Raw genomic sequence first — 19,888 nt, 5'->3', positions numbered from 1 at the left:
CATCAAGCAGAGGAGCAGCAGCCACTCATCCTGCCAGCACTCAGCGGATGGCAATTTCAGAGAGTCACTGTGTGCTCCCAAAGCAAGGGAGAGCAGATCTCCAACATGAATAAACATGTTAGTTCCAGGTCCTGGTGCCAGAATAACTTCTGGGTTTTCTTTGGAACTGTATATTCTAAGCAGTTTCCCTGGAGGAAACCAGGAATTCATAGAATCATAGAATAGAATCATTGAGGTTGGAAAAGACCTCTAAGATCATCGAGTCCAACCATCAACCCAACACCACCATGCCCACTAAACCATGTCCCTAAGCGCCTCATCTACACGTCTTTTAAATACCTCCAGGGATGGGGACTCCACCACTTCCCTGGGCAGCCTGTTCCAATGTTTCACCACTCTTTCAGTAAAGAAATTTTTCCTTACATCCAATCTAAACCTCCCCTGCCGCAACTTGAGGCCATTTCCTCTCGTCCTATTGCTTGTTACTTCGGAGAAAAGACCAACACCCACCTCGCTACAACCTCCTTTCAGGGAGTTGTAGAGAGCGATGAGGTCTCCCCTCAGCCTCCTTTTCTGCAGGCTAAACAACCCCAGTTCCCTCAGCCGCTCCTCATAAGACTTGTTCTCCAGACCCCTCACCAGCCTCGTTGCCCTTCTCTGGACACGCTCCAATACTTCAATGTCCTTCTTGTAGTGAGGGGCCCAAAACTGAACACAGTATTCGAGGTGCGGCCTCACCAGTGCCGAGTACAGGGGCACGATCACTTCCCTACTCCTACTGGCCACACTATTTCTGATACAGGCCAGGATGCCATTGGCCTTCTTGGCCGCCTGGGCACACTGCCGGCTCATGGTCAGCCGGCTGTCGACCAACACCCCCAGGTCCTTTTCCGACAGGCAGCTTTCCAGCCACTCTTCCCCAAGCCTGTAGCGCTGCATGGGGTTGTTGTGGCCGAAGTGCAGGACCCGGCACTTGTCCTTGTTGAACCTCATACAGTTGGCCTGGGCCCATCGATCCAGCCTGTCCAGGTCCCTCTGCAGAGCCTTCCTACCCTCGAGCAGATCAACACTCCCGCCCAACTTGGTGTCGTCTGCAAACTTACTGAGGGTGCACTCAATCCCCTCATCCAGATCATCAATAAAGATATTAAACAAGACCGGCCCCAGTACTGAGCCCTGGGGAACACCGCTCGTGACCGGCCGCCAACTGGATGTAACTCCATTCACCACAACTCTCTGGGCCCGGCCATCCAGCCAGTTTTTGACCCAGCGCAGAGTCCACCTGTCTAAGCCGTGAGCCGCCAGCTTCTCTAGGAGAATGCTGTGGGAGACAGTGTCAAAGGCCTTGCTGAAGTCCAGGTAGACCACATCCACAGCCTTTCCCTCATCCACTAGGCGGGTCACCTGGTCATAGAAGGAGATCAGGTTGGTCAAGCAGGACCTGCCTTTCATGAATCCGTGCTGGCTAGGCCGGATCCCCTGGTTGTCAATTCACCTCCTATCTGGCTGCCCTCATCACCAGGCCACCCCCATCGTTCCTTTATGGGCATTTTCCTGAAGGCCCCATGAAATGCGATTCTTTCTTGTACACTGGCTAGTGAGGGCACAGAGGGCACACATTTCCCAACTGATAGCCCACAGCTTGGCAATTAGACTGCTCGCTTTGGATACAGGGGTTTGAAGTGCAGCATTTCCCACATCATCTGCAGTCACGTAACCTCAGGGCCACGGACTGTCACTGCCTAGCACAGGTAGCAAAGTCCTTTTGTTTCACCCAGGCATGCCTGCAAACAGAGGCAGTAGCTAGGCAGCCCACAGAGCACTCCTGCCTCATCCAGATGGAAGATGACGATAGGATAGGATAGGATAGGATAGGATAGGATAGGATAGGATAGGATACAACTTCCCTGTCATTGTTGGGTACTAAGGTGGGCACTGTAAAGAACAGGTTAGTCAAATTTCCTTCAGAAATGGCACAGGCATACCTGATGCTGCATTATGGTGGAAGGAATGGGATAAAAGACTTCTTGATGTCACTTTTTTTATTCCAGGGTCCAGTGCACCTCACACAATTGGTAAAGCACTTTCTATGGGCAGCCTGGATACAGAAATGCCCCTCTGTCCTGGTGTTCCAAAGAGAGGGGCAGAAATAAGCCATCTCGGCTCTGACTGAGAATTTGAAAGTGCAAATATCCTTGTCCTGGGAAAGGACAAGGACCAACAGTCACAAGTTGTATCAAGAGAAATTCCAGTAAAATATTGTCACGGGCAAAAACTGTTTACTCATTCAGGGAATTTCCATGAATGTAATTTATTTGCCAATTAACAATCTATTAATTACAGATTCTGGTAACAAAGAAGACCGAAAATAACCAACTAACCAACCCTTAGGAAGAATTCCCCTGCTTCCCTCCAGACACATCTTCCCCCTGCCATTTTTGCTCTTTGGTCCCCTCACCACACGCTACGCTAAGCCCCTTTGATGAGGCGGCGGGCAGTGCAGGAGACTGGGGCCAGCGCATGCATGGTGGCTCCTTCACCTGCAGCAGCCCCTTTCGGGTGGCACCTCTCAGCTCCTGCTCAAGCAGCCACTTGGCTCCAGCCCCTGCCCAGGCATGGTCTTCTCTCTTTCCTCCTTTCTGCTCCAGCCTGGTCTTTTTTCCTCCTTCTCCTCCTGCTCTGGCCTTGTTTCTCCTTTTGCTCAGTGTTTACCACCCTCACTTTAAGATGTTTTCACAGAGGTATCACAGACTCCCCTGAGGATGAGCTCAGCCATGCCCTGCAGTGTGTCCGTTGGAACTGGCGGGAACCAGCTGTGACCGACTCAGGGCAGCCCCCTGGCAGTGCCTCGCATTCACATGATGAAATCACATCTGCATTTTGTCGTAGTCCTCATGAGGTGCTTTCAACTTGTATTTGTCAGCTATGCAAATTCACACAACAATCAGATTCGATGATGTTTTCACTATCAGGGAAAAAGATCACAGTCAACATACATCGTAAGTCAGTGTCCTGGTTTCGGCAGGGATAGAGTTAATTTCCTTCCTAGTAGCTGGTACAGTGCTGTGTTTTGGATTTAGGATGAGAACAATGTTGATAACACACCCATGTTTTAGTTGTTGCTAGGTAATGCTTACACTAGCCAAGGACTTTTCAGCTTCCCATGCTCTACCGACTGAGAAGGCTGGAGGTGCACGAGAAGCTGGGAGGGGGCACAGCCAGGACAGCTGACCCAAACTGGCCAAAGGGACATTCCATACCATGTGACGTCATGCTCAGTATATAAAGCTGGGGGAAGAAGAAGAAGGAAGGGGGGGACGTTTGGAGTGATGGCGTTTGTCTTCCCAAGTAACCGTTACGCGTGATGGAGCCCTGCTTTCCTGGAGATGGCTGAACACCTGCCTGCCCATGGGGATTAGTGAATGAATTCCTTGTTTTGCTTTGCTTGCATGCGTGGCTTTTGCTTTACCTATTAAACTGTCTTTATCTCAACCCATAACTTTTTCTCACTTTTACCCTTCTGATTCTCTCCCCCATCCCACCGGGGGGGATTGAGCGAGCGGCTGCGTGGTGCTCAGTTGCCGACTGAGATTAAACCACGACAGTCAATTTAAACATCAAAGTTCAAAGATAGTGTTCTAACCAGGAGTTCGAATTCTCTTATTTCTTATCTTTTCATCTTCTAAAATATCTGGATCCAAGTCCCACAGTTCTGTACACACACACACACAGAACCATCATGACTTAGCATCCGGTCTGCAAATCCCTTCTAAGCCAATGGGAAACGCAAACTATGTGAAGTCTCCTTGAAGAGCTGATGCCCCTATTAATCACAACACACATCCAAAAACCACCAACTGTATTACGAAAGGAAGAGAACAACATTTTCTTTCTTTGCAAAGCCTGGCAGCAAAAGGTGGCAGTATCACCTGTTTTTTTATCTACTAGCCTAGCAGAAAACACTTGCCCGTTGAAAGGCAGATCTGTGCTCGGTTTCCTCTTCATCTTGAGTAGTCTTAGATCCAGTAAACACAACATAACTGTCAGAAGAGAGTTTGTACCTTCATCCACAAATACAGGAAAAGCGTGACTTGCTGGGAGTCCTGTAGTCCAGTTCCTGGCCCTGCCCCAAGGAGTATTTCAGATTTTATCCTATTAGAAGTTAATATAAAATGCATGAATAGGCCAGGGAACAAGGACAAGAATCCAGATTCTTGGAGAGAAGACTGGCACATACCTCCTGCTTGAAGACTACTCTGAATAGAGAGTTAGTGGAGCCATCTTCCCACGCCATAAGTCAGACCCCCAAGCCTCAGAAAGAGTTAACCTAAAGGCACCTACCTGTGCCCAATGTACTGGGTACCCTGATTGGGTAGCTCCTGCCACCAGGCCATTTCCTACCTCCTGATCACTACCAGAGCTTGTCTCCAGCTCCTGAGGAGCCAGAAAGAAACTTCAGCGAATCATAGAATTATAGAATCATTTAGGTTAGAAAAGACCTTTAAGATCATTGAGTCCAACTGTAAACCTAACACTGCCAAATCCACCACTAATCCATGTCCCTAAGCACCACATCTACATGTCTCTTAAATACCTCCAGGGATGGTGACTCAACCACTTCCCTGGGCAGCCTGTTCAAATGCTTGACAAACCCTTTCAGTGAATAAGTTTTTCCTAATATCCAATCTAAACCTCCCCTGGCACAACTTGAGGCCATTTCCTCTCGTCCTATCACTCATTACCTGGGAAAAGAGACCGACACCCACCTCACTACAGCTGTACTACTCCTTTCAGGTAGTTGTAGAGAGTGATAAGGTCTCCCCTCAGCCTCCTTTTCTCCAAGCTAAACAACCCCAGTTCCTTCAGCCGTTCCTCAGAAGACTTGTTCTCCAGACCCTTCACCAGCTTCATTGCTCTTCTCTGGACACGCTGCAGCACCTCAATGTCCTTCTTGTAGTGAGGGGCCCAGAACTGAACACAGTATTCGAGGTGTGGCCTCACCAGTGCCAAGTACAGGGGGACAATCACTTCCCTACGCCTGCTGGCCACACTATTTCTGATACAGGCCAGGATGCCATTGGCCTTCTTGGCCGCCTGGGCACACTGCCGGCTCATGGTCAGCCGGCTGTCGACCAACACCCCCAGGTCCTTTTCCGACAGGCAGCTTTCCAGCCACTCTTCCCCAAGCCCCTAGGGCTGCATGGGGTTGTTGTGGCTGAAGTGCAGGACCCAGCACTTGGCCTTGTTGAATTTCGTACAATTGGCCTTGGCCCATCAATCCAGCCTGTCCAGGTCCCTCTGCAGAGCCTTCCTACCCTCGAGCAGATCAACATTCCCACCCAACTTGGTGTCATCTGTGAATTTACTGAGGGTGCACTCAATCCCCTCGTCCAGATCACTGATAAAGATATTAAACAGAACAGGCCCAAATACTGAGCCCTGGGGAACACCACTTGTGACCGGCCAACTGGGAACACATAAATTTCTAGAGCCATGACAAGTGGTCAATTTTTATCTTCTGTCTTGATAAGCCTAAAAAATTCAATAACCCTTTACGGCTGTTTTTTACAGTGAAAGCATTTAGCTGGACACCATCTCTTCATGTCTGCTGCAATGTCAGTGGATCATCCACAACCTGGTCCACTGCCAGGTTACCCTGGAAGTCTTCTTGGTGTCTGGCTATGGGGATAGGTGTATCTCCGTAGTTTATTCGCAGACACAGGTCTGTTTTTCTCTGGAGTTATCACCACATAAGAGAGGCTATCTTATCCAGCTGGGTAACTCTTCGACAAGAATTCATCAAGTGTCCACATGACATCACCTGTGGAAGCGCCGGTGAGTCACAGCGGGGGAGGGCGCGGGCGCGGCCGCCTGCCCCGCCGGGACGGCACGGGCCATGCTGCTGAGGAACGCTCATTCCCTCCGCGGCCCCGGGGCGGGAGAAGGCGGCTCTCCTCCCGCGCAGCAAGAGGCTGCGCCGCCGGGCCCCGGCGTGAGGTGCGCCCGCGGCGGGGGAGCTGCCGCCGGCAGCCCGTGCCCCCGCCTCGCCCATGGCGAAGCCGCGGAGCCCCGCGGAGGGCTGCCACTGCCGCAACACCGATTGTGTGGAGCGGCCGCTGAGGCGGCTCTTCGAAGGGCTGGGGAGCGGCGTGGCCGCCTGTCCCTGTCCCTTCGCGCTGGTGCCGCTGCTGCTGTCGGGCGGGCTGGGCGCCGGCTTCCTATTCCTGCCGCAGCGGCAGGCAAACGACATCGAGGCACAGTTCACGCCGACGTGGGGGCCCGCCAAGGCCGAGCGCGACTTCGTGCGGCGGCACTTCCCCACCAACGACTCGGAGCGCTTCTCCGCCCCGCGGCTGCCCACCGAGGGCGCCTACGCCGCCTTCATCGCCGTGGCGGCAGAGGGGTACTCGGTCCTGGCCCCGGCGGCGCGGCGCGACGTGCTGCGGCTGGACAAGGCGGTGCGCGCCCGCGGCTACGGCTCGCTCTGCGCCCGCAGCGGCAGCGGCTGCGCCAGCCCCAACCCGCTGCTGCCGCTGCTGAGCGGTGCGACGGCCGCCCTGGAGAACCTCACTTTCCCCGTCAACGACGGCATCTTCCTGGGGGCCGCGCTGGGCGGCGTGCAGACGGGCGCCGGCGGGCGGGTGCTGTCGGCACGGGCCCTGAAGCTGGTGTATTACCTCAGGGAGGACGGCCCCACGGCGGCGGAGAGCCGGCGGTGGCTGGAAAGCTTCCAGCAGGACATCCCGGTGAAGCTGGCGGCATTGAACTCCACCTCCATTCAGGTAACGCAGCAGTGGGTACAGCCGTGCAGGGGCCGCCGAGACCAGAAATGCCCGGGCTGCCCCATCGCCAGAAGGGAGATGGTGGAGGAAAAAGGGGGGGGCCGGCCTGTAGGCTTAGCTGCAGCGCTCCAAGCAGTGCTTCCAGTGTCATCCACTCTGCACTGCTCATGCGATGTACTGTCCTTGGCCTGTGCTTGGTGCAAGCGGCACTTCTGGGGGTTCTGAGGGCCACGGAAATGCGTTAGTGCCAACATGATGTTTAGCATTGCCTGTGCATGTGTATAAAGACCAAGAAAAAGAGTAGGAGTGCTTCATCTTTTCTTTCCGTGTTGTTTTAATGACAGGTGACTTACTTTACCTCGCTGTCCAGACAACAGGAGTTTGAAGGAAATACCAAGAGCGTGATCCCGCTCTTCTCCATAACATATTTCTTGACAATAACCTTTTCAGTTGTCTCTTGCCTAAGGTAAAATGTCTTCTAAGCTATGGATCAATGAAAAGTGACCTTCACTCTTGTTTACCTTGCCTAAATTGGTTTCTGCTCTTGTAAAATGAAGTCATTTTTGAACCTGCAGACTTCATGTAATAATAGGCAACATGTATTTCTTTGCTGATTCTCTCCTACTTGTGTGTTTTTTCCCAACCGCTTAAACGGGGTTCGTGATAAGTATCAGATGAATATGTGAACAAGTGTTCAGTTCAGACACGCACAGCTTGAATACTAGAATCCATTTGTCTGTTCTTTGAAGCTATCAGTTATTTCTGTTGTGCCCGCCTCATAAGAATCCTTTTTGTAGCTGATAGTTTTGGAACTATTTAAACAACTGAAACAACCCTCTACTCTTTATCTTTTTAAGAGGTCTGATGTGCTGTGCTTTGGCACTGAAAAACACTATGCCAAAGTAAATGCTTTTAACTATGAAAGGGTTCTACTTTACCCTATGCAGGAAGGGGGCCAGAAGCGTGATCTAGCCAGCCTGGCAGCAGCAGAATTCCACACAAGCACTTCTGTTGAATAAAACTTACCAGCTCAACGTGGCATACCCAGTGGAGACGTTCACTGAAAAGATGTGTAAAAGTCAAACAGAAAAGTCATCATCTGGGGGGAGGGAAGGAATAAGTGGTGCTATTGCTAAGGTTATTCTACTACTTTCTTGCTTCATTCGTAGCTTCTGTCCTCATCCTGCCTGCAAGATACTAAGTATACCATGCTGAGATCTGTTTGTACCTTTTTTGTGCTACCTGCTCAGTTAAAGTACAGATGACCAAGCAGTAGCTTCATAGGTTACTGCAAGTCGGGTATGGCTTTAGGTATTCTGCTTGCTAATAGAGTCTGAGCCTTAGCTGCTGTCCACAAAGAACTTAGCCTGCCCTTTGTGCTGGTGGAAGGTGAACCATTGTACATTTGACAACCGTATGGCAGTGTTTGTGTGCTGTGCTTGAGAAATAAAGTTCTACTCGGAGGGTGGGCTTATTGGGTTAGTGCTTGCATCAAGCTATACAATTAGGCTATACAATTTCTGGGTGTCAGCTGTCTCGGGCCCAGTCGTTCGTAAGCGCAGACAAAGGACAGTTCCACCAACACATGCTTCTTGCCTTGGAAGCGAGAGGTTCTCAAAGTTCAGAAATGGTCTACAGCCTGGAAAATACTACTAATCAGGAAAGAGGCAACTCTTCACCCACTCAGTGTGGTGCTGTCAATGGCATCACATGCAAAGTCTCCCACTGGGAGCGTTTCACAGGGAATCCTTGAGCCAGCCCTCCAGGGCGTCTTGGCAAATGGCTGGTAGCCAATCTGTCTGCTGAGAAAGCTTCTGTACACAGCACTTACTGCCTGGGAGATGCTTCCCTACTGCACTGATATGCTACACCAAGAACCTGTGTAAAAGGAAGGAGCTTCTGAAAATTCATAATTTTTTGGGTCACCCTAAATCTAGCTTCTCACTGGTAGAGCTTACGTATTTTCATTTTGCCAGCTTTCTTGTTACTGATGCAAAGATTAGTACACATCTTTACTCTTATGTATATAACTGGCTAGCAGTAATAATATATTTAGCATCTCCTGTATAAATTGATCTTGTCCAATGCTGACACCTGGGAGCTCTCCCGCAAATAGCAGCTTTCATCAAGAGTTCTCTTCACAGATGGGATACTGTTGGTATCTGTGCAGAATACTCACTTGTCGTACCAAACACCTTGGTGAAATATTTGACATGTAACTAAGATATTCCTTAAAATATTTTCAGACTGAGCTGTATAAGAAATAACGTCTGGCTTGCATGCTGTGGAGTGATTTCTGCTGGTTTAGCCGTATTAAGCAGCTTTGGATTGATGCTCTTCTGTGGAGTGCCGTTTGTGGTCACTGTAGCAAACGCACCATTTCTTATTCTAGGTAAGTAGAAAAAGCAAGTCGGATTCAAATATGAAGACTAAAGTGGAGTTAAAACAACCTGACGGTGTTACTCTTACAATAAGAGCATCAGATCACACGCAGTTCCGTCCTGCGGTGAGGGGGGGGGACACTTGGAGGTCCAGCCTCTGAGCTCCTACAGGTGGGTGAGCCACTCAGCTCAGCAAACCCTCACTGGGACAGGAGCCCGGCTCTGGTGGAAGGGCAGCTTTTCCCAAAAAACGATGCCTGCTCTATTTCCACTGCTATGGCATGAAAACTATAAATGAGAGGGTGGTAAGGTTAGCACTTCTGGCATCGTTCGAGCGTCCCTGGTAATTTAGCCATGCTGATTAATCATTTATTTAACTATTGCTAATGCTTGAGGTGAGCTCAACAGGGTTCTGTCACTGTATTCCTCTGTATCATCCCCTGCTGTTTTCTGTAGGCGTACTATAAGCATTTACATACCTCATTAGCTCTGGATAAGTTTGTCTACCCCAAATCAGTTTGTTGTTAGTACTGTTCTATGGAACTGCTGAATTTGTTAGCAGTTTAAGCAGGTGCAGAGGTCTTCCCCAAACCATCCACCACCTCTTTTTGCAGTACAGTGAGAGCTCCCTACTTCTCTGCTGTTAGTCAGCCTCAGGGAAGGTCAACAGCAGCACCATGGAACATGTGTCCAGCGTGCAGCTCATGCTACACTAGCACTGACTTAATCCAGTACCTGTATTATGAGGTGAATATGGGAAGTAAGTTACCGTAATTTTTTGTATCCCATTTCCAGAGTGTAGTCTTTGGTCAGATAAAATTGGGCCTGAATACGGCTTAAGCAATAAGCAGGACTGTCTGTAATTTCAAATAAGAAATCCATCTCGTTTTGTTAAGATGTGAAATTTCCTCTGCAATATAATGACTATGTAGTAAACAGTATCATTTAGCTGTACAACTGAAGTGATGCACCATTCGTGCAACCAGCTCCCCCCAAAAGTGCAAGGAAGTTAGTATCATTGCATCGCCGTTGCACAGACTGCTTGACAGCCAGCGCTGAACTTTCCAAATACCATTAGATAATGTTGCTGCAAATAAATTACTGCTTTTAAAATCCTTATCTGGTCTCCTATATGATAAATTCATGTGATGTTTTCTTGGTCTTGGTCTCATGCTGAGGAAAGCACATGGAACTCCCGGGTTGATAGAGGCTCCGCATCATACTGGATGTCTAATGCAAATACTCCTTAGGAGATGCGTAGTTTCTTTGTTTCCTGCATAATTCAAATGCATTTTGTATTTACATTTATTTGCTCATCAAATGCACAGGCTCTTAATGTCACAAAGACCCTTTTGTATATCTGGAAAAGGGCTTAAGCCAGTCTCTTCAGATCTTTATAAATAACATGCAGACTTCCGTCTTCCTCACGTTAAAGCAAACAAATTACCAGTACATAAGATGAATTGCTTTTGAAGCCTGCCTGCTTTCTGGAAGCAGTCTGGCTCGCCACCATCCAGTATTACCTTTTCACTTCCTGCTTATCTTGTTCCTGGTTTCTGGCTGATCTCCTGAGATCTAAGAGCCAGTCCCAAGCATTTAAAAGTCAGAGGCCTGGTTAAAAATCATGAGTCTTTTTCTAGAATAACAATTCTGTGTGTTTTCTTTTTTTGGTTTGTGGGTTTACATGGTTGGTTGTTTTTACGGTGTGTTCAGGTAACATTTTCAAACTTTCCTTCGCAGTTATAAGGAATAGGCGTGAGTGGGAGGGCTGAATACTGAGATTGCTACTTAACCCCGGTATGCTAGAAGGGGCTTTTTTAAGAAAACCATCTCATCAAAATCATAGAAGGTGAGGCCTGGAGGGAGCCTCATGAGGTTGCCCTCACTGCTGCAAGGCAGGATCTAACTAAACCACTCCTGGCAAATGTTTTTAAGAACTTCTTGAGAATTAAACAGGACACTGTTTCTAGTAATTAACTCAAGAACTTTTGAGGCTTCCCTGATATCTTTAAGTTGATTGTTCCTTGTTCTTCCACATACATGGAACATAGTTGATTTTATTATTATTATTTTTTAACAGTCCTTTATTCATTAGAGAACTGTTATCGTGCTGTCTTCCACAGTGTTGAATAGTCAAGTATGCAGACAGATTAATATCAGAGATGATACAGCCCCTGTCTGGTCCACCTTTTTTCTGGACACTATCTTGCTCAGTAGGGATAGCTGACCTTCACTTAGAGCAGCTTCTGATGTGCTGTATTTTTAAAGCCAGACATAGTAGCGTAACTCCAAGTTTGGTTTATCTAACTATGCTAGCTGGTATGTTCAGCTGTACCTGCTATGCAGAATGCAGTTTCTGGGAGAGGTTCAGGGAAGACAGCCAAAGGTAAAAGTACTTTCAGCCACCTGCCACTAATCTACCTGTGTTCTTGGACCAGCACCTATCCATATGTCTTTCCTGCTAATGGATTCTAACCATCTTTCACACATCAAGCTCTTTTCTTACCTGTTTGTCATATAGCTCTCCATTTCCTGTCCTTCCTCCCTCCACCCAGATCTTTTTCTGCCACTTAACCAGTTATTCTCCATTTTATATTTGTGCAGTCCTTTTTTGTTTATTTGTTTGTTTCTGGAGTGCTTTGTTCATTGACTTACTGTAATTCTGAAAAGCAATTAAATTAGTATTTGCCCAGTTTATTTCTCCCGTTTATCAAACTTGCTGTGAGTTGATCGTACCCCTTGAAGTGCTTGGAACCTTTCCCAGACGTCACTGGGAATTTAAATGTATTTTCTGTTTTCTCGATTAACACATTGACTAGCCCTGTACTAGTGCTTTCCCTGAATGCCTTTGATAGAGATATCTACCCAGTTTTACAAATAATTTTGCGTGTTTACTGGCAATTGATTGTTCAGGCAGCAGATAGTGATTTCTTCTATTCTTTTATGCTTAGCTATATAGTTTTTGCTTGCTCCTCTGTTCATGCTGTCTTGCTTCCCTTTTTTGTGTGATTAATTTAATTTTCAGGGAATAGAAAAGCCCTTGATACACTAATATTGGCAAAATACTGAAAGGTCTGTGATTAAAATCTCGAGAGTTAGCAGAGCTGAGAGAAGCACATTGGCTCTTCCTTTTTGAACTTCGGCTCGCTTACTTGTGTCTTAGCAAAAACTCTAGCCCAGGATCCAGTCTTCCTGGCAGGGTTTCCCAGGACTCTGGTGGGTTATATATGCAGGCACATCAGTATAAATGTGAAGATAAATGAGTAATAAATCATGAATAGATGCTCAAAGATAAACTGGAGAGAAGGTAAGTGGAAAGCAAAGAGCATAAAAAAGCGAGCCACTGGAAAACTGGGATGACTGTTTTCCCATGTGATAGCCACTGCTCTCCCTGTGTGCTGAACACAGAGCAATAAATTACTGGTCTAATTTGCAGCAGTGATGAAGAAGAGATTCCAGAGGTAAGTGGGGGATGCTTCTAGTGATAAGGATAGTTGAGCATGAGAATAAGCGATGTATTTAAATCTATGTAATCACTGGACAGCAGATACAACACACTTGTCACAGGTAGACTAGGTGTGCTCAGTCCTTCAGCAGAGTAGAGTTGAGGGATCAACAACCCATCAGGTCACCGGGAGTTGCTGAAATGCAATAAATTCAGCTACACACAAAGCATCTGTTTTCCTGTATCTGTTTAACTTGCATCAGCACTGAAGCAATGTTAATAGCCTAACTTTGTTTTTCAAAATTTTATGCAGACTTAAATGCGATTCATTTTGTACTTTTGTTGGGCATTAGTGGAAGGTGCCTTTTGCAATGCAGCGTTAACTTTTTCTGCTCCCGCAGGAGTTGGTGTTGATGACATGTTCATCATGATTGCTTCCTGGGAACAAAGTTCCAGAAAGAAAGAGAAATCCGATGTTAAATCTCGGTTGGCCGAGACTTACGCAGAAGCAGCCCTTTCTGTGACCATCACCACTCTCACAGATGTTTTGGCCTTCTTCATTGGCACCTGGACTGCTTTTCCGTCCGTGAGATCATTTTGCCTCTATACAGGCACTGCTTTTGTCTTCTGCTATTTATATACCATGACCTTCTTTGGGGCAATTATTGTATTAAATCATAAAAGCGAACAAGAAAACCGACACTGGCTGACTTGTATGCCTGTGAGAGTAGATGAAGATCAGGCTGAGAAGTCCTGCTTGTACAATGCTTGCTGTATAGGCAGCTGTTCTAGGCAGTCATCTCAGCCAGAAAGTGAACATCCAATGATCATATTCTTTAAAAAGTATTATGGTCCTTTTTTTACAAATAAGTGGATCAAGCTACTTGTGGTGTTGCTGTACGGAGCATATTTGGGTGGCAGTATTTATGGATGTACTCAGATCAAGGAAGGCATCGATCTTCGAAATCTGGCGAGTGATGACTCCTACGTTATTCCATACTATGATGATGACGACAAATACTTTTCAGCATATGGACCCAGGGTCATGGTTGTCATTACTGAAAGTGTAGATTACTGGAATGAGACTGTTCATCTTGGCATTGAGAACTGCACACAGAATTTAGAGGGCATTTCCTATGTAGATAAGAACCTCTCAGAGTCATGGCTGAGAGTATACACAAAACTTGCCAAATGGGGCTTGATAAATATAAGCAATAAGACTCTTTTCATTAATAACTTACCTACCCTGTTAAAAATTGTTCCCAGTTTTGAGTGGGACATTAACAAGACTCAGGATGAAATAGAAGCTTCACGTTTCTTCATCCAGACGGTGAACGTGACCTCAGCTGTTGATGAGAAGAATCTTCTCAATCAGTTAAGAGAGACAGCCAAGCAGTGCAGTGTTCCATTAATGGTGTACCACCCTGCGTTCATCTACTACGATCAGTACCTGGTAATAGTGCAGAACACCATTCAGAACGTTGTCGTTGCTGCTGGGGCAATGCTCGTTGTCTCCCTTTTGCTCATTCCCAACCCGTTGTGTTGCTTGTGGGTGACTTTTGCTATAGCTTCTGTTATAGTTGGTGTTGCTGGTTTCATGACATTTTGGTACGTCAATCTAGATTCTATATCCATGATCAACCTGGTCATTTGTATAGGGTTTTCAGTAGATTTTTCTGCTCATATTTCCTATGCCTTTGTTACGAGTGGAGAGTCATCAGCCAATAAAAGGGCAATTGAAGCTCTGTCCCTGCTAGGTTACCCAGTATTACAAGGTGCAGTTTCTACTATATTAGGAGTAGTTGTCCTGGCTGCAGCAAAAGCCTACATCTTTAGGACATTTTTCAAGATCATGTTCCTTGTTATTTTGTTTGGGGCTCTTCACGGTCTTGTTTTTATTCCGGTGTTTTTAACCTTTTTTGGAAACTTTGGCAGATCACCCCGCAATACCAAATCTAAAAAGCCAGAGTTTAGGTTTAGAGATGATAAAGATTGTCCGTGACTAAGTTAAATGTAATAGATTACGTATTTATATGTAGATTAAAAAGCAGTGACTTTCAAGGAATATAAGACATGAAGAAAACGAAGGAGAGAAAAATAAATACAGCAGGGAAGCAAAGGCTTCAGAAAAGCCAGGCAAGAAAAGTAACAGAAGAAGAAATGAAAACGCACAGAATGGATTTGCACTTCTCAGTTTTGTGTGTGCTTGACTAACACTTTAATGTTGTTAAACCTTTTTTTGTGACTTGTTTACCAAATGTATTAAAATTGTTATAAACACTGACCACTGCATCAGCTTAATGGACTATGTTACAGGTTTGTCAGGCAATGTACCCAGGAGGGAAGAATAATTCCCGCTGGTGTGCGTTTCCTGCCTGTTCACCTTGATGCTGTAACTTGTGGGGATGGGAACCTCCTGAGTTTGATTTTAATGAGCAAACATTGTACCACCTGGCACGAGAAGGCACGTAAACAGAAGATAACAGAGGAAGCAATATGCTGCAGCTGAAAGGAGGAAAAGGAATGTGCTGCAGCTGGAAGGAGAGAACAAGATAAAGGCCATAAAGGCATTTTGCAACAAACAAAGGAGGAGGAAGAATGGGTCAATCTGCTAGAGCATAGATACGTGTGAACACAAGGCTATAACCTCTCTGCAAGCTGCAGGTAGCGCGTGTACGCTTCTGCTTGCTATAAAAGATGCTAACAAAGAGCAATAAAGGTCTTTGGTCACTGCCTGCCAGAGTCTGTGCCGCTTTAATCCCCACAGTAACTCAGCCCAATGCTAAGCCTGAAGACAATTTTCCCCCCAAGAGGCTCAAACCTGGAGGTTTTACAGCAAGATTACAAGAGGTCAGAACTGCCTCGGACTGCAACAATTCATAAGCCTTCAGGAGACGAAGTCTGTGTAGGCTCCTAATGCAGCACGAGAAACCCTTATGGAAGACAAACTGACTCTCATTTTCTATTCAAATCCTTTTCTTGGTGTCCCATTTTCTCGCTAAGATTAAACATCATGTAGCTTTAAGAAGACTGTGTGTAGCTCCTGTTGGCTGCAGTTTGCAAAGAGATATGCTGTAGGTGATTGAATTAGTGTGGACCTCCTGGGTAACCACCATGGAAGATGCTGTGCCATGGCATGACAGGGCAAGGATTCACTAGAGACTCACACCCTGATTCAGGACAAAGTGAAAAAGCAACTCAGGTTTAAGCTGTTAGTCCTAAAACTATAAACCCATAAATTACATCGTGTTCATCAGTGACAACCCATCCTGTGACACGTCGATAGAGCAGAGGAGCTTTCACTGAGTAAGAGCTAAGAATATATGAGGTGGTCTTTTAACCTGTAGGGACAAGACACTGGATGAAAAGACAGTACGTAATTTGTTGCCAATTTAATGAGCTACCTGTTGGAAATCAAATGAATGATGGTAATTGATCTTTGTAACTTTGGAAAAATTGGTCTAGGAGTTATTAAACCATTCAGTCCAAATCTGCAGCTATGGAGTGTTTCTTCAGAGAGCTGCAGCAAGTGTGACAAAGCCAGGGTCTGCCTCTGTTCCATGTGGATTTCTGACCAGTGGCATGAGACCCAGCAGACAGGGCAGGACCTTTTATTTTCTTCATGATGTCTCTGTTTATGGGGGCGATTGACTGGAAGACAAGTCGCTCAGAAATTAATTAACTTCCAGGACAAACAAAGTACTGATACTAATTTTCAGAGTAGCAAATCATAGTCTACAGGCATTACATTAATCTCCATTTAGAGTCACTATGAAAGCTACATAACAAAGCTAAAGATAAATCACTGACAGCCAAGAAGAAATTGTGCAACCAGCTACTCAATATTGGCTGAATCTGGAATGCAACAAAAGCATTTATCAAAGAAAGAACACTGGCAACTTTATGTCCAAAAGCCGTTATTAACCAAGTTACCAGAAAAAAGGAAGCTAAAATCAAATCCAAGAACTTCTCAAAGTTTTGATTCTGTGCACGCCCTCCTAAATTGGCGGGGGGGGGGGGGGGGGGGCGGGATAAAGTGCCAGAGACCACATGGAGTTTACCTGAAACTTTGCTATGAATATATGAATACTGCTTTATGTTAGTTGCTCAGATACTACAGTGATGGATGAAAATAAAACCTTCAGAGAGATGCTCTGAAGAGTAACAACTACAGTCATCGTTAAGACATGTCATATATCCCTTTGTAAAAGCAAAATGAAATCAAGCAGGAAGCTGTTTTTTGGAGGAGTACTTAATGTGCATAAAAACAGAACTGCACTTCAGCTGATGCATCTTTCCATACCTACTTTTATCACTAGGTCTAGAGCAATAGGCTTTTTTTTGCTTTGTGGAAATTAAAACAAACCAAACAAAACCACCACTTGCCCTACCACCCACCCCTCAACCTATGACAGCCTGAGAATTCTTATATGAAATTCTTTGCAAAAAGGTATCCTGAACTTTCCTGCAAATTTATATCTCCAAAGAATGTTGTTTCCTTCTCATTCCAGTTTTTCTGTGGAACCTTCCTACCTGGAAAGACACTCAAACCAAATCTGGATGTGTTGTTTCATCACTAAGGCAGCTGAATGTTCCACTGTGAAAGTAGCTCTGTAATAATCATAGAATCATAGAATCATTAAGGTTGGAAAAGACCTCTAAGATCATCAAGTCCAACCGTCAACCCAACACCACCAGGCCCACTAAGCCATGTCGCTGAGCGCCTCATCTACACATCTTTTAAATACCTCCAAGGATGGTGACTCAACCACTTCCCTGGGCAGCCTGTTCCAATGTTTAACCACTCTTTCAGTAAAGAAATTTTTCCTCACGTCCAATCTAAACCTCCCCTGGCGCAACTTGAGGCCGTTACCTCTCGTCCTATCGCTAGTTACTTGGGAGAAGAGACCGACACCCACCTCGCTACAACCTCCTTTCAGGGAGTTGTAGAGAGCGATGAGGTCTCCCCTCAGCCTCCTCTTCTCCAGGCTAAACAACCCCAGTTCCCTCAGCCGCTCCTCATAAGACTTGTTCTCCAGACCCTTCACCAGTCTCGTTGCCCTTCTCTGGACACACTCCAATACTTCAATGTCCTTCTTGTAGTGAGGGGCCCAGAACTGAACACAGTATTCGAGGTGCGGCCTCACCAGTGCCGAGTACAGGGGGACAATCACTTCCCTACTCCTGCTGGCCACACTATTTCTGATACAGGCCAGGATGCCATTGGCCTTCTTGGCCGCCTGGGCACACTGCCGGCTCATGTTCAGCCGGCTGTCGACCAACACCCCCAGGTCCTTTTCCGCCAGGCAGCTTTCCAGCCACTCTTCCCCAAGCCCCTAGGGCTGCATGGGGTTGTTGTGACCCAAGTGCAGGACCCAGCACTTGGCCTTGTTGAACCTCATACAGTTGGCCTCGGCCCATCGATCCAGCCTGTCCAGGTCCCTCTGCAGAGCCTTCCTACCCTCGAGCAGATCAACACTCCCACCCAACTTGGTGTCGTCTGCAAACTTACTGAGGGTGCACTCGATCCCCTCATCTAGATCATTGATAAAGATACTGAACAAGACCGGCCCCAAAACTGAGCCCTGGGGAACACCGCTCGTGACCGGCCGCCAACTGGATTTAACTCCATTCACCACAACTCTCTGGGCCCGGCCGTCCAGCCAGTTTTTTACCCAGCGCGGAGTACACCTGTCTAAGCCGTGAGCCACCAGCTTGTCGAGGAGAATGCTGTGGGAGATGGTGCCAAAGGCCTTACTGAAGTCCAGGTAGACCACATCCACAGCCTTTCCCTCATCCACTAGGCAGGTCACCTGGTCATAGAAGGAGATCAGGTTGGTCAAGCAGGACCTGCCTCTCATGAATCCATGCTGGCTGGGCCTGATCCCCTGGTTGTTCCGCTCATGCCTTGTGAGCGCCCTCAAGATGAACCGCTCCATAATCTTCCCTGGCACCGAGGTCAGGCTGACAGGCCTGTAGTTCCCCGGATCCTCCTTCCGGCCCTTCTTGTAGATGGGTGTCACATTGGCAAGCCTCCAGTTGTCCGGGACCTCGCCCGTTAACCAGGACTGCTGATAAATGATGGAGAGTGGCTTGACGAGCTCCTCCACCAGCTCCCTCACCGCTCTCGGGTGGATCCCATCCAGTCCCATAGACTTGTGAGCGTCCAGGTGGCGTAGCAGGTCATTGACTGCTTCCTCTTGGATTATGGAGGTTCATCCTGCTCGCTGTCCCTGTCTTCCAGCTCGGGGGGCCGAGTACCCTGAGGATAACTGGTCTGCCTGTTAAAGACTGAGGCAAAGAAGGCATTGAGTACCTCAACCTTCTCCTCATCCTTGGTGACAATGTGTTCCCCCCTGCATCCAATAAAGGATGGAGATTCTCTTTGGCTCCCTTCTTGTCATTAATATATTTGTAAAAACATTTTTTGTTGTCTTTAACGACAGCGGCCAGATTGCGTTCTAGCTGGGCTTTTGCCTTTCTCATTTCTTCTCTGCACGACCTAACGAGATCCCTGTACTCTTCTTGAGTCGTCTGCCCCTTCTTCCACAAGCGGTAAACTCTCCTTTTTTTCCTGAGTCCCAGCAAGAGCTCCCTGTTCAGCCAGGCCGGTCGTCTTCCCCGCCCATTCTTCTTACGGCGTACAGGGACAGCCTGCTCCTGCGCCTTTAAGACTTCCTTCTTGAAGAACTTCCAGCCTTCCTGGACCCCTCTGCCCTTCAGGACTGTCTCCCAAGGGACTCTCTCAACCAGCGTCCTGAACAGGCCAAAGTCCGCCCTCCGGAAGTCCATGGCTGCGGTTTTGCTGTCCCCCCTCCTTACTTCACCGAGAATCGAGAATTCTATCATTTCATGGTCGCTAAGCCCAAGACGGCCTCCGACCACCACATCTCCCACCAGTCCTTCTCTGTTAGTAAGCAGCAGGTCGAGCGAGGCACCTCCCCTGGTCGGCTCACTTACCAGCTGTGTCAGGAAGTTGTCTTCCACACACGCCAGGAACCTCCTAGACTGTTTCCTCTCTGCCGTGTTGTATTTCCAGCAGACGTCCAGGAAGTTGAAGTCCCCCACGAGAACAAGGGCTAGCGATTGAGAGACTTCTGCCAGCTGCTTGTAGAACGCTTCATCCGCCCCTTCATCCTGGTTGGGTGGTCTATAACAGACTCCCAGCAGGGTATCTGCCTTGTTGGCCTTCCCCCTCATCCTTACCCATAAACACTCAACCGTATCATTATCAATCACAATCGTTGAGCTCTAGACAATCGAAACACTCCCTAACATAC

At 47.3% G+C, this 19,888-nt stretch overlaps 1 protein-coding gene across 1 annotated transcript; it reads left to right on the top strand.

Annotated features, from left to right (window-relative positions):
• Positions 1 to 6,050: 6,050 nt before the first annotated feature.
• On the top strand, positions 6,051 to 14,858 carry PTCHD3 (patched domain containing 3). Its single transcript, XM_076332357.1, has 4 exons — positions 6,051 to 6,782; positions 7,127 to 7,248; positions 9,029 to 9,174; positions 13,010 to 14,858. Exons 1-4 carry the CDS (start codon positions 6,051 to 6,053, stop codon positions 14,608 to 14,610), a joined length of 2,601 nt encoding a protein of 866 aa, XP_076188472.1. The 3' UTR covers positions 14,611 to 14,858.
• The last annotated feature ends 5,030 nt before the right edge of the window (positions 14,859 to 19,888 follow it).

This window comes from Aptenodytes patagonicus, chromosome 2 (assembly GCF_965638725.1).
Source record: "Aptenodytes patagonicus chromosome 2, bAptPat1.pri.cur, whole genome shotgun sequence".
NCBI lineage: Eukaryota > Metazoa > Chordata > Aves > Sphenisciformes > Spheniscidae > Aptenodytes > Aptenodytes patagonicus.
Note: the sequence above shows the minus strand (reverse complement) of the source record. Positions and strands in the feature narration are given on the sequence as shown.

Coding starts and splice junctions, on each gene's coding strand:
- PTCHD3 (XM_076332357.1), top strand. CDS start 6,051: ATGGCGAAGCCGCGGAGCCCCGCGGAGGGCTGCCACTGCCGCAACACC. Junction 7,249..9,028: donor TCAGTTGTCTCTTGCCTAAG/GTAAAATGTCTT, acceptor AAATATTTTCAG/ACTGAGCTGTATAAGAAATA. Junction 9,175..13,009: donor CGCACCATTTCTTATTCTAG/GTAAGTAGAAAA, acceptor CTGCTCCCGCAG/GAGTTGGTGTTGATGACATG.